Source organism: Crocodylus porosus, unplaced genomic scaffold, assembly GCF_001723895.1.
Source record: "Crocodylus porosus isolate Cpor-Errol unplaced genomic scaffold, CroPor_comp1, whole genome shotgun sequence".
Classification (NCBI taxonomy): domain Eukaryota; kingdom Metazoa; phylum Chordata; order Crocodylia; family Crocodylidae; genus Crocodylus; species Crocodylus porosus.
This window is the reverse complement of record NW_017728912.1, coordinates 39,716,994-39,729,969: the sequence shown is the minus strand read 5'-3', so window position 1 is coordinate 39,729,969 and position 12,976 is coordinate 39,716,994. Positions and strand designations below refer to the sequence as shown.

Sequence of the window (12,976 nt, the reverse complement as noted above, 5' to 3'; positions counted from 1 at the left end):
CTGCTAGCAGGAGTGGATTCAGACTCTCTTGATCACAAAAGAAGCCACATTACCCATTCATCTTCCCCATGTGCTCTTCTAGTGCAATTCCATGCCCCATTCTCTTTGCTGTTCCTTAAAACACCTTCCCTTTCACTTTGATATCCTATACTCACCCTCAGCATTCATCTGGATCTGCAATTTCTCCTTCTTCCAGGAAGTAGTAGTGTTCATTCTGGTGTATGTAAGGCAGATAGCAGGCTTGCTCACAAAGGCTCAGGACAGACATTACACATAAACTAGTTTAAGTGATAAGAAACTGATTTAAACCTATAACAGAGAAGATGTTCAGTGAACATAAACCAGTTTGAAAATGGCTGAAACTGGTTTGAGATAAACCTGGTTGAATGTAGTATCAGCTTTGGCTTTGGCTGCAGTCTCGTGTGTCCCAGAGAGCAGGAGAGGGGCAAACTAGTGTGAACCCTTTGGCAGTAGCTGGCAAGCATGCGCTAGTGCCCCCTGGCTTCTGGCTTGAGCCACTGCAGGCATGTGCCTGCATTTCCTGATTTAACAGAGAATGTCTGTCCAGTTATTAATCAGTTTAAGTTGTGCAATTTAGACTAACCTGCAATGAGTGAATCAATTCAGGCTCAAGATTTTTGAATGTCTGTCCCTAGCCTAATTCACTCAATGACAGTGACCTCTGTAAACACCTCCCAGAAGCTAAACCTGCAATAATACTTGGAAATGTGTACCTTCAGACCAATGATGAGGGCAAAACTGAAAGACACTGTAAACCTTGTTCCTGACTCTTTAATACATTGCTACTGGTAAAAGCATCCCTTTATTCAACATCACATATAACTAGTTTGTAATGGCCCTATATATGGGCCACCCTAAGGCCTAGTGTAAGTTGGTGCCACTGGAATTAGTGCTTGTACAAGGGCTCAGTCTGGCACATGTTTCAGCTCCTGAGACAAATCTGTGTCCTTGCTATTTTCGCATAACTATAACTTTAATGCCTCTACAACCAAGGGTACATCCTACTTCTACACAGGACACCTAAGCACTAGCACTGTAAAGATTTCGCTCAGAATGAGAGCTTGTCAACTGCCTCAATAGGCAACAGGGAGCAGCCTAGAATGGGAGGTGGAGAGGGGTCCTGGCAACAGGAATTCAGCTCTTGGGAAACCTACAAGGAAAGGGGTAAGGGTGGGACAGGCTGGGGGATAGGGCAAAGAAGTGCTGAATTAGGTGATGTATAGCTAAGGCTGAAGCCTGTGTCCCTGCTGCTGGTCATTGCATCCAAAATCCTATTCAAGGTTGGGAATGAATTTTGAGTGGATCTTTCTCCTGAGGCTACATTGTTGTGCAGAGAACACCCACCCTCCTCGGAGAGGGATTTTGAAGCCAGCCAGCATGCAGGAAAAACCCTGGCAGCTGGACTGTCTAAGGCAGCCAGGCTCCCTAAAGACCAAGGTGTGAAGATACTCATCCTCCATGTGGACTGCCTTCTTTAGACTCTACCAGCTTATTTTTAATACTTTGCAAAGAGTTTAGCATTTTTACTTAAACTCTTTTTTAATAATCTAATAAAAACCCATCTGTAATCCCATATGAATTTTGAATGAATGGGGCCAGGGGAACAACAACAGTCAAACGTCATCCATTAAAAAGGCCCTAAACTCTATGGACTTGAAATGCACTAGAAAAAAAAATCTACAGTAAGGTAAAATACTGCTAGGGAAGCATTGGTTTAATTGTACCCTGGAGAGAAAAGAAGCATTGTATTGCTTCCTCAGCAGAATTTTACCTGACTGCACTGAAATCTGATAAATTCTCCACTTTCCCACAGAGAGACTAGCAAAGGCTTTAATGGGAAACACATTTGAACTAGGCTTATAACTATGAGATTACAAGTTTGCTAATCTCTCTGAGGGTTGTAGAGATGCCTTCTTCTGTGTATGGCAGGAGGAGGAGGGAGAGTTTCAAGGAGAATAAACTATATCTACCAGCAAATTAACATTAAATGTCTTCTGACTTCTCCTGAGTCTCAGTAAACCATTGTATATAGTTCATAATATAGCAAAGCAGATGTCTTGATGGTGATGGGCCCAAACTTACCTCCATATTTTAGGAGAAAATTTCCATTGGTATGAGACTTCTTGATGGCTCAATCCATCTCCCATTAAAGTCTATGGAAAGATTTTGACAGGTGATGTATCAACCCCACATTTAATCACATGAGTAGTGCAGTGAAGTACAGTAATTAGTATGCTTTAATCTGGGAAGGATTGTGGCCTAACATGATTTTTATAGTACATGAATAAAAATTGCCTTTTATAAATTGGCTACCTCTGTACAACAAGGGGTGCATCTATATGTGCCAGACTGCACAGTTGGTACCGCACAGTCATTTAGTACTTGCATTTAGTACTAGCAAGTTAGGGCTGTGCAAAATTTTGCTGGCAGTTTCATTTCAGTAATTTCAATTGGTCAATACAGCAAAAATGAAACAAAACAGAGCTTCAAAACAGCCTCAAAATGAAATGAGGCAAGTCAAAATGTTTCAAAATGTTTTAAACATTTTGAATTTTGAAGCTCAAGCTGGGCTTGCCTGCAGGGAAACAGGAACTAAATTAAGGAGAGGGAGGGGGAAGAGGAGGGAAGGACTGCTCTCATATTGACTGTGTAGCTGGCCAGTGACTGTCATTCTTTCTTGAGGTCCCTTCCAATCCCAGTGCTCTGGGCGAGGGATGGAAAAACTGCATAAAAGGCAACATTGTTTGAACTACCATGCTTTCTGCCTTGCACACCTTAACACACACACGGTGTCACCCACCCATGTCATGAATTTTGCCTGTCAGCAGCCAGAGGTGCAGGGACCCAGAACCCAGAAGCCCTGCACTGATCTTCTTGACAGCTGGCAGACTTCATGGCCTCAGCAGGGGCTAGCAGGCCTGCAGCTTTCACCCTACTGTGCATTAACACACACAGTGTCACCCATGTCACAAGTTTTGCTTGTCAGCAGCTTGAGGTGCAGTTTCCCCAAAGTCCTTATCTCCTTGAAATTTGGCAGGCTTTGTTGCCTCAACAGGAACTAGCAAGCCTGCAGTTTTGACCCTGATGTGGCTTAACACATACACGTGACATGAGTTTTTTGTTTCCAAGAATTTGAGGTGCAGTTTCCCTAAAGCCCCTGCACCTATCTCCTTGACACTTGGCAGACTTCATGCCCACAGAAGGGGCTACCAGTCCTGCAAGTTTCATCTAAATCAGACCAGAAATGATGAACTTATAGGCTGTTTCAAGCTTCTCCATTATAGCCTACGGGTGAAACATCAAAACAGAGAAACTGTTTTGACAAAACAGAACAGCAGTTTCAAATTGAAACGAAATTCAAAATGAAACACTGTTCCACTGAAATGCAAGTCAAAACAGAATGGTGCCATTTCACACAGCCTTACTAGCAAATACATTTAGTACAAGCATTTAATACTTGCATTTAGTACTAGCAAGTACTGGCAGATACTGCACAGTCCTCATGGCACGTGGGTCATTTTTGATCCTACTGTACCGTAGCAATGAGCCACATCACAGTTGCTTGTTGCTACTGCACAGTAGCAGCAGTGTCACAGTTAGTGTCCGCCAACACTATGACACTGTAGTTTGTCACTATGGTGATGGTCTAGTGTAGACATGTCCAAGGTGTTTTACACAGAATCTTAACCATAAATCCAGATGTATGAAGGGATGGAAATTTCATCAAGAAAGAAGGAGCACAATAGTTAACATTCATTTGGAAATAAAGTCCGGAGGGTTTTTGTGAGGAAGGGGAAGGGGTTGTACCCATAAGAACAGCAATTCTTTGCACAGGGAGTATTAGGCATTATTTCAGTAGAAATTATAGCTACCTCCCCAGGACACATCACATGAGTAAAGTGCTGCCTGAGTGCTTACTGGATTGGAGTCTTCATGAGTAAACTTGGTGGCAGGGTGGGGGAAGAAGTGGGAAGGACAGGAAAGTGATCTCTGAATTCTAAATATATTATCACATCAGGAACACAGAAACCATTTTCTCTGAACCTACTGCAACTAAAACTTGACACAAATATTACAGGTGAATTCTGAATTTATTTGGAGAGGAAATAAAGGTGGATACATAGAAAGAAAGTAATTTGTCATATTTGCCAAGTATCTGCAAACATTCTTGCCTGAGCATCTTTTCTTTTATATCTTTTGTCCTAGAATACAATTACATTTAATAAAAGTCCTGAATATATCTTGTTTGTTATTGTTCCACCTGTGCATAGAGCACTGGTTGTTGACATTGCACATAACCACCCACATATTGTGGGTTTAGACCCCTTGGGTTCTAGGGATTAGGAAGGTGTTGTATTATATGTCATCTCCAAATGTGCTCATTCAATTAGTTAATTTAGGTAGCCTTATGCTTCACTGAGCATTAATTACATGTAATTGTGGATGGCTGGTAAACTGGAGATAAGAAGTGCAATTTGAATTTTTTAAATTTTACTTTGGCTTTTGCTTTTGAAATTAATGAGGACCAGTATGCATAATACACTGTTGTTCTGCTTTAACTTTACTGCGGCTAATCAAGTCAAAATAAATGTACAAGATAACTGATTGGGAGTGGGTTGTGTTGATATGAAATATGTGAAATATGTGGAGCATGGAGCACAAGAAAAGCATGTGCACTAATTCTGCTCCAATCTTTACTGACTATCTCATGTGTGCCAAGCCCTCTTACAAAAAACATGTGTAGTGGCTAATTTAGCAGCATCCATTTTTCATATTCAGTAAGAAGATCCTTGGAGAGTCGACTAAAGGAAAGAAAATCATCCAGCTATGGTTTAAAATTAAACACAATTATATTTTATTATGGAATCACCATTACATTATGTACCAGCAGTACATATAGTGGATACATTTAAACAAAATCTTTTTATTGCCATTATTAGAAAAAGAAATACTACATCGTGTGCTTGGTTTTTTTATTGTATGGAATGAAAGGTTTGGAAAAAGGCCCTCGGCTCATTCAGAGTAATGGTGGATGAAAGACCATGCCTTAAATGGAAACAATGTGTATGCTTATCAATTTTTGGTAAAATTGATGACTGTTTTGCATGACCTTGTTATTGCTGATACGCAGCTAAAATGTTACTACAATTAACAAAAGTACCAATTTCACTAACACAAGCCATTCTAAAATCTATTAAGGCTTAATTGGTGAGTTTCATTTCTAGCATTGTCTTTACATACATAACACAGCTAAATGTGAGTATTTTTATATGCATAATTAGTTAATAGAAAACAAGTGAACTGAATAATTATTGATTTCTAAAAGTTACACCACTCTACCTCTAATGGGAAAAAATACTTTCAAAGGTTCAAGTAACTATAACATTGTTTATTGCCACATTTCCATTTTTTAAAGTTCAAATAAAACATTTTTTCAGTAGGATGTATATATAAACAATTAGACAATGAAATAAATACATTGTGTAACTCACATGAATTAAAACACTGTGGAACTATGTCCCCTGTAGAGTGATAACAGGCCAAATGCTCAGCTTGTGTAAATCAATGTAGCTCCCTTGAAGTCCATGGAGCTAACCCAGGTTACAACAGCTGAGGACTCACTCAAGGAACCCAATTCTGCTTTTAGTTACACCTGTGCAACACTATTTGGACCACTAGCTGGATGTCAGCAACAGCTCATGCATCCTTGGATTAGTATCAATTCCTGAAGCACATAACTGGCCTTTAAACCCATTGTTTTGCTATAGAAGGAAGAAGTAGTCACAGGAACAATTTACCTTTGGAATAGGAGTCTCAGGAGAGGGTTTTACTTGATGAATATAATGATGCCAATGTTTGATAATGGGCCATGACATTGATGGCTGTTATCTGATACACCTATGGAGTGGGTCTGGCCTCCCTCTGTTTCTCCTGTAAAGCAGCTCCATCCCTGTGGACCTATAATAGCAGGAATGCCACAGGGTCATGACAGAGGTATTTTAAACATAGACTTCCAAGTGATACTTTGATGGACAGAATAAGACTTATTCCTCCAGCTGTTCAAGAAAGAGTAGAAGAGGAAACAGGGATTGGGGTCATTTGTAAAAGAAGAGCTCTCTTCCCCAAATTTGAAACCTATTATCTTCCTCAGCAAAGGAAAAAATCCATTACAAATAAAAGCAAGAAGATTTAACATCCTGATATAAATTACTATGTAAAGATTTTTTTTTAAATAAGTTGAGTTGTAAAAAGAAGGGAAATAAAACGTTCAAAAATGCAGACTTGAATGTACAGTGTTTGAGGTATAGTCAGAAGTCAAAAGTGCAGCAAAAAGAGAAGTCGGAAAAAGAAATCCATATATGTTGACTCTGAACAAATTCCTCATATGAAGATGACTGTAAAAAGTGTTCTTAATTGAAAAAGTTAAAGTAAGAAAAATATGTTCAATGTTTCTTTCAACTACCACAAAAGTCCATTAAATATTTTATCATTAAAAGTATCTTCTTTGGAAAGGAAAAGTTAAAATGTTCCAATGTATACTTTCAAAATGTACAGTACCACTGCAATGCTTTGGAGAGTAGGAAAAAACAAGAATGGTATTTAAGGCAAAAACTAAAGCCTTTATGTTCATCTGAACTGAAATAATGCTCTTCACCCTGGGGCTAGATGAAGAATTCCAGTTCAGTTAACACTCTTAACTATCAAAAAGCAATTTGTCTGGGATCAAACTGAAACAAATGGGATTCTCCCTGTCTGACCTCCTAATGCAGTTAAGTGCAATACAGACCTCTCTGCCATCATAGGCTAAGAACTCGCCCACAGTCCTGCACGCATGCCTACACACACACACACACACACACCAGCAGCAGCAGCTCCTGAGAAAAGTGTTCCTCGCTCTCGCCCAGGTGCACAGCTATCCAAAGCGGAACTTGAGTCTGTATTTGACAGTGTTGGGATTTTTCCGAGGCACAGACAATGAAACCTTTGGTTTTGCTGGAGTGGAGGCAGGTAACTTTTTCTTCTCAGGAACTGTGACAGTGAAAGAAAGTTCTGGCTGCTCAGACTGCTTGAACCTTGGAAGGAAGTGGGTGGATATGTGCTGGGGTTTCACCCGAGGGCTGCAGCCTCTTTTAGCTTTGCCTCTTTTGTTCAAAGCCACATACCACTCTCTCCCAGTCTTTTCAGTCCTATAAATCGCTGAGGCATATGTGTTATAGCTGTTCTCTTGAAACCTCTCCCTGAACTTGCAGTCTTCTGTGAATTTGGCCTAAGAAAACAAAACCAATAGAAGCTTATTGAAAGATCTGTATTTATTTTACTAGGTCACCAGAACTTACCCTGATAAGGATTGGGGGCCAAGACTGTCAGCAATGTGTACCTAAAAGTTATCCCCTAAATCTTTTTGATGGGGGCCTAATTGCGTGGCCTGATTTTCAAACCTGAAGAACATCTTGCAATTCCTGTTGATGCTGTAGGGTGTTTGGTGCTTTTAAAAACCAAAGCCACTTATTCTAACTCTACAGTTAAGAACGAAGCCTTAGGTTTCCATTATTGAAATTCTTGACTGTATTACCTGTCTCAGGAACAAAACCTTCCCATTCTTCTGTTCCTCCCCTATCCCCCACAAAATATAATATACCACTTTATCTCCTTTACTGCAGCTCGGTCAATGAATATTACTTTTTGCTCTGTAGTGTGTCCAATTTCCTGCCCTTACACATATTGCTTTCTGGCTCTATCATTGCTTAATAATCTGGAATAGCAATTTGCATGCAGATTTTCACTGCTTCACTGAGCACAGTTTTGATTGTATTTTTTTCAACTTCAGGCATTTTGTCTCCTAATATCCTTTTAAAAATTGATTTTTAGTCCAAAAGCATTTTCCCTTACAAACAGCACTGGAGTATTGCTATTACCCTAAGGACTCCCATGGAACCTAGTGGCTATAGACCTACTGCCAGCCTGAGTAAATCTGAACATCCCAGTGGGTGCATCTATACATTCATTAATGCATTTTAGATAATGTGCATTAAATCTAGTACCTCCATTGTGAAGTACTAGAAAAGTGTGCATTACCCTATTTTAATGCACATTAGCTAAACAGCATGTTTTTTGCGATGCTTTAATGCACATTGAAATAAGCTGATGAACATTAAAGTGCACATGTAGATGTGCCCTGAGATGCAAATTGTGTGCTATCCATTCACACTAGCCTTGTGTAAGACCACATAGATTTTCATGCATGCACAAATCCTACTGAAGGTCTACATTATTTTGGACTGCACTGGCCAGAGTCAGATACATTTATAAAATCTCTGATAATTATTAACAAATCATGCTTTGAAATAATATTGATATAATAATAATGATTTGAATAATAACAGTATTTTTTAAAGTATTAAACCTCTGTTGATATCAAATAATATATTCTAATATCCATGTCTGCTATTACTCTATTCAATGCCTGGTCTTAGCATGACTGCAAGACTGAACTCAGTACAGACTGCAAGACTGCACTCTACCTGTGTAGAGGCATTTTTGTTCTCTTCCAGAAAATAAATATATAAAAGTAGTTGTGTGATGCGTAAAAGCCCAGAACCTGTTCAACAAAATTTCTCCCCTGGACCTTGATCCAGCAAAGACTTACACATGGACTATTCACAGTATAAGTCTTTGCAAAAATCAAGGCCTTCAAGAGCGGGGCTGAGATTTTTCAAAGTATATAGAGAAGATTTGGTCACTGACTCCTATTATGATGAGTGGAAATCAGCCTCAGCAATTTTGAATATCAAACCTGCTCTCAAAAACTGTCCAAGAAAAACAAGTCACTTGTTAAAAAAAGCACAGAACTAAGATCAATTAATCTTCCACAAAAAGTAAAAAGGAGTTTTGCTATGATCAAATGTCAGGCCCTCTGTAAAACATATGCCAAGGAAATCAGCCTGGATGGAAACACAGTATATTTTCCTTAACGGAAGAGCTGAATACTGTAAAGCGTGGACACCTATCTCTGTTGACAAAAGGTAATGCATACGAAAACAGAGCCCTCAAAGTGCATGGCTAGTGTGTTACTGTAACGATGGGTATTCTTGAACACCAGCTCAAAGGGATTCACCACTTCTTGAACTGAATAATGAGAGCATTAATTGGTGTCCTGAGATCATCTAAAATGGTTTCTAAGTGCAAAGTCTGAAGCACTGGAAAGCAAAAAGAAACAATTTTTATAACCCATTGGAAAACTCAGTCCTGCTTGGTATTACTGCATTAAATCTATATCTTGATTAAGAATGCTGAGTTTCTAGAATTCAGATGACAATGCCCTTGACCCAGTAAGACACCTTTTTCATAACAATTTTACTTTAATCTCCTTTAGCTTTTTGCTTGAAAGAAGAATCATTTTAATTATGCATTTTTGCTTTCTCTGTCTTCATTATCCACCATGATGTGTCATACATGAATGAATATTCTTCTCCCAGAAATAAAGATTGGAGCTAAATTCCTAGCTAGCCATTCAAGTACTCAATCCTGAATCTCCTACTGGCATGAGGCATCCCACTGAAGTCTAGGGAGTTGCACAGATGATAGCTTCTTGTCTTCTGAGGAAGACAAATTCCATTGGCGGAGTCTCCAAAGGATTTTGTGAGCAGAGTGTTCTTTCTGGATAGATGTGTCTCAAAGCAGATGGTTTCAAGTGAAAAGAGGTGTAGGGGCTCTGTGCTTGTGAATCCCACCCTAGGACATTAAAGAGTGCTTTTCTTGGGTTGAACCAATTTTTATATGGAAGCACCATTTGATGTTGAATTCTGGGTTCCCCTATCAGCAAGGCAAATCCTGGCAGTGCCCACTGACTTCATGCGGCCCCATAGCCATTGCAGAGACATGAGGCCTCCTTGCTGCTGATTTCTAAAGGGAGAGAAAAAGAGGGACCCAGATTACCCTTCATCATGGTAAAACCTTTAAGGTAAAGAGCATCTCAGGGAGAAGTAATTTCTGCAAGTTCCCCTTCCACTGTGTTCCCCACTTTGCACTGTCAACAAATGTGAGTTGCCCTGCACTGCAGAGAAAAGGTTATGAGGTCCATATACATATACAGCAGGCCTTAGGAATCCATGATGTGGGATATTGCCTACCTGTTAGATATCCTCACTCAGCAGCCCTCAGCTCCCTGCTCACCATTGCCAGTCCCATTCCCCACAGCTTTGCTGTACTCAGCTAAACTAGCCTACAACCAGAACCCCTCCTACCTCCCTCTGGACTGGGAAAGGTAAGCAGTACTACCTAGTAACAGTAGCCATACAATCTGACTCCTACTCTGTTTCTGGCTTCACATATAAATTAAAAGCACTGATGCTAATCACATAGAGAAAACACTGCTTGAAATTAACAAACAGCTGGATTTAAGCCCTTAATTAAGTTTACTTTTAATTGGCATGGGGGGCATTTTTCTTCCTGTATTCATAATGTTTTAGCATTCTGAAATATTCTTCTCTGTTAAATTATCATTTTTTCCCCCCTCAACTTAAACTTTTTTCTGGACTTCACAATTCTGTTAAGGTGTTGCTATTTCCTAGCAGGGACATCAAGGTTTGGAAGCACACATTATGGTTATTCTAATGCTGTCCTCACTCAAGGGATAGACCCCATGAAAGGATTCAAGATGGCTCCATTCAGTACAAGGGATGTCTGTTCTGAAGGTCATAGAATTTCATTTTTCCCTCTTAATCTACATCTGGCCATCAAACTAAGACAAAAAAATTAAAAGTATTGATGTGATCTTGTATGAGGGCACTGAAGCAGGTCCTTTGCTTCCTGCCAAGATTTGGATCAATGGAAAGAACAAGCTCTTTTTGTTTTAGGACATTACATTTGCTCAACTGTTGTTGGAATCAATGATGACAGCATCCTTACAACGTGATGTTGAAGTAAGGAGGTCTTTTTTAATGGACTTAGTTTTCCTTATACAAGTTATTGTGAATGTTTGATAGATACTTATTACAAGCTAATATGTATCTTCATAAACAAGTGAAATTCAAGCTTACAATTTCATTGTTAAGTGTGAGGTTTTAAAGCAATACTTTCAAGGCATATGCCCAGTAAAGCTAAAAAAAGACTTAAAGTATTCAACCTTAGTCATGAGGCAAAGAAATGGGAAGAGGCTGCATAGCTAGAAGTTTTGTCTTTACAAAAATAATTAAGTTGGCTAATTAAATCTGTCCTACGGAAACTAGTTAGTTGAAATTTAAAGATCACAGGGTCCTTAGGTCTTTTGGAATCTGAGATGGAATTCCTTTGGGAAACCCAAGAGAATTGGGATTCCCAAGTAACACCTGGTTACCACTTAGAAAGCAAGGGGAAAGAATTTTACCACTGCCCTTGCTAGCATCCTCCCTCAGAGTACAACAATTTATATTGTTCAGTCTGGTGTTGCTGCAGCACATATTATAATTTTTATTTTGACCTGTAAAGTCACTGCTCTAAGTGTATCTATCTTGTATAGAAAAACATTTGAAATCTCTGTGATATAAAATGTTCTACCTATCTGTCTGGGTCTTATCAAAGCACTTCCATTGTTTCCTTTTAGGACTTGCCTACAGTGCCCTTCTGGCTACCTAAAACTACACTATAGGCCAGCCCTTAATGCTTTGCAAGATTACATGGAAGGGTTAGTAGAGTTAGCTTTAAAAATATATGTATTTTCTAGGAAAAATATTGGGGTTTTTTTCTTTGGGATTTTTTGCTGACCTTTCTGAATTTTCAGTGAAATATTTCCAAACAATAACAAAACATCTTTCTACTTGAATAAGCCTATGTCAAAACCTCATTTTTTCATTTAAAATTAATCATAAATTTGATTTTTCAGTTTTTCTAGTTATTTCCAACCCTTTTTTTCTCCTGCTATTGGAAACTCTGGTAAAACTCCCTTTGATTTCCATTAGGGTAGAATAAGGCTGTGTACTTTTGAGTCCTATTCTTGGTTTACAAAATAGGTATGAAGATAAATAATGCAACTTGATGGTCTTCCTCCAGATGAAGTAAGTAGGTCAGATACAACAATTTTGGCCTGTTTACCAGCTGCCTAGTGGTGTTAGTTGTAATATTACATGACAGTCTATAGACTGAAGGTGGAATCCATATGCTTGAACTGATTTTTGAAAGTTGAATAAGGCTAGGGACAGACTTTACACATAAACTGGTTTAAGTCATCAGAAACTGATTTAAACCTGTAGCAGAACAGGTGTTCTGTGCAAATAAACCAGTTTGAAAATGGCTGAAAATGGTTTGAGATAAACCTGGTTGAATGTAGTACCAGACTTAACCGATTTGGCTCAACTCAGTTTATGCAATGTCTGTCCCAGATAAACCAGACTCCCCCAGCATCCCAGCATTCTCTCTGGGCTTGGCAGGGCTCTTTGTTCCACAGTAGATCTGGTCCTGCCCCCCTGCTTCCTGGGCAGAGCTCCAGCAGATAAGGGTCTGCCTGGCTTCCCCCTGCTCTACCCCAGTTACAAACCAGTTCAGCTTAGCCAGGTTAGACTAACCTGTAATGGTTGAATCAATTCAGGCTCAGGCTTTTTGAATGTCTGTCCCAAGTCTAAGAGAAAATGATCATGAAATTCAACCCCATTTATGGGTTGGTGGTGCAGCCATGTTGTGAGCAAAGCAAGAAGGCAGGAAGAATGTAGCAGGATTAATTTTTAAGTGGTTTTTGTACCCTTTGAAGTTGCTTAGTTCATAAATGACACGTGCCCCTGGCGGCTTGGAAGGGCATGGCGGTGGCAGGTGCGCAGCAGTGGTAAGCAGTGAGCTCCCTCAGATGCCGCTGGCACTATTGGCAGGAGGGGGGACAGGGTGGTGAGGACTGACTAGGGGTTGGCGGCCACCTGCAGATAACGCCAGCAGCGTTGGTTGCGGCCAGCGGCAACCGCTGACCACCCGCAAACGCCATCAGCAGCGG

The 12,976-nt window shown here is 39.7% G+C and overlaps 1 protein-coding gene across 1 annotated transcript in view; it reads right to left on the bottom strand.

Annotated features, from left to right (window-relative positions):
- Nucleotides 1-6,468: 6,468 nt before the first annotated feature.
- The window catches only part of FGF5 (fibroblast growth factor 5), a 12,025-nt gene continuing 5,517 nt past the window's right edge, over nt 6,469-12,976 (bottom strand). Inside the window, exon 2 of the mRNA XM_019533978.1 lies at nt 6,469-7,288. Within this exon, the coding sequence (XP_019389523.1) occupies nt 6,935-7,288 (354 nt within the window). The 3' untranslated portion in view covers nt 6,469-6,934. The remainder of the gene's footprint in view (nt 7,289-12,976) is intronic.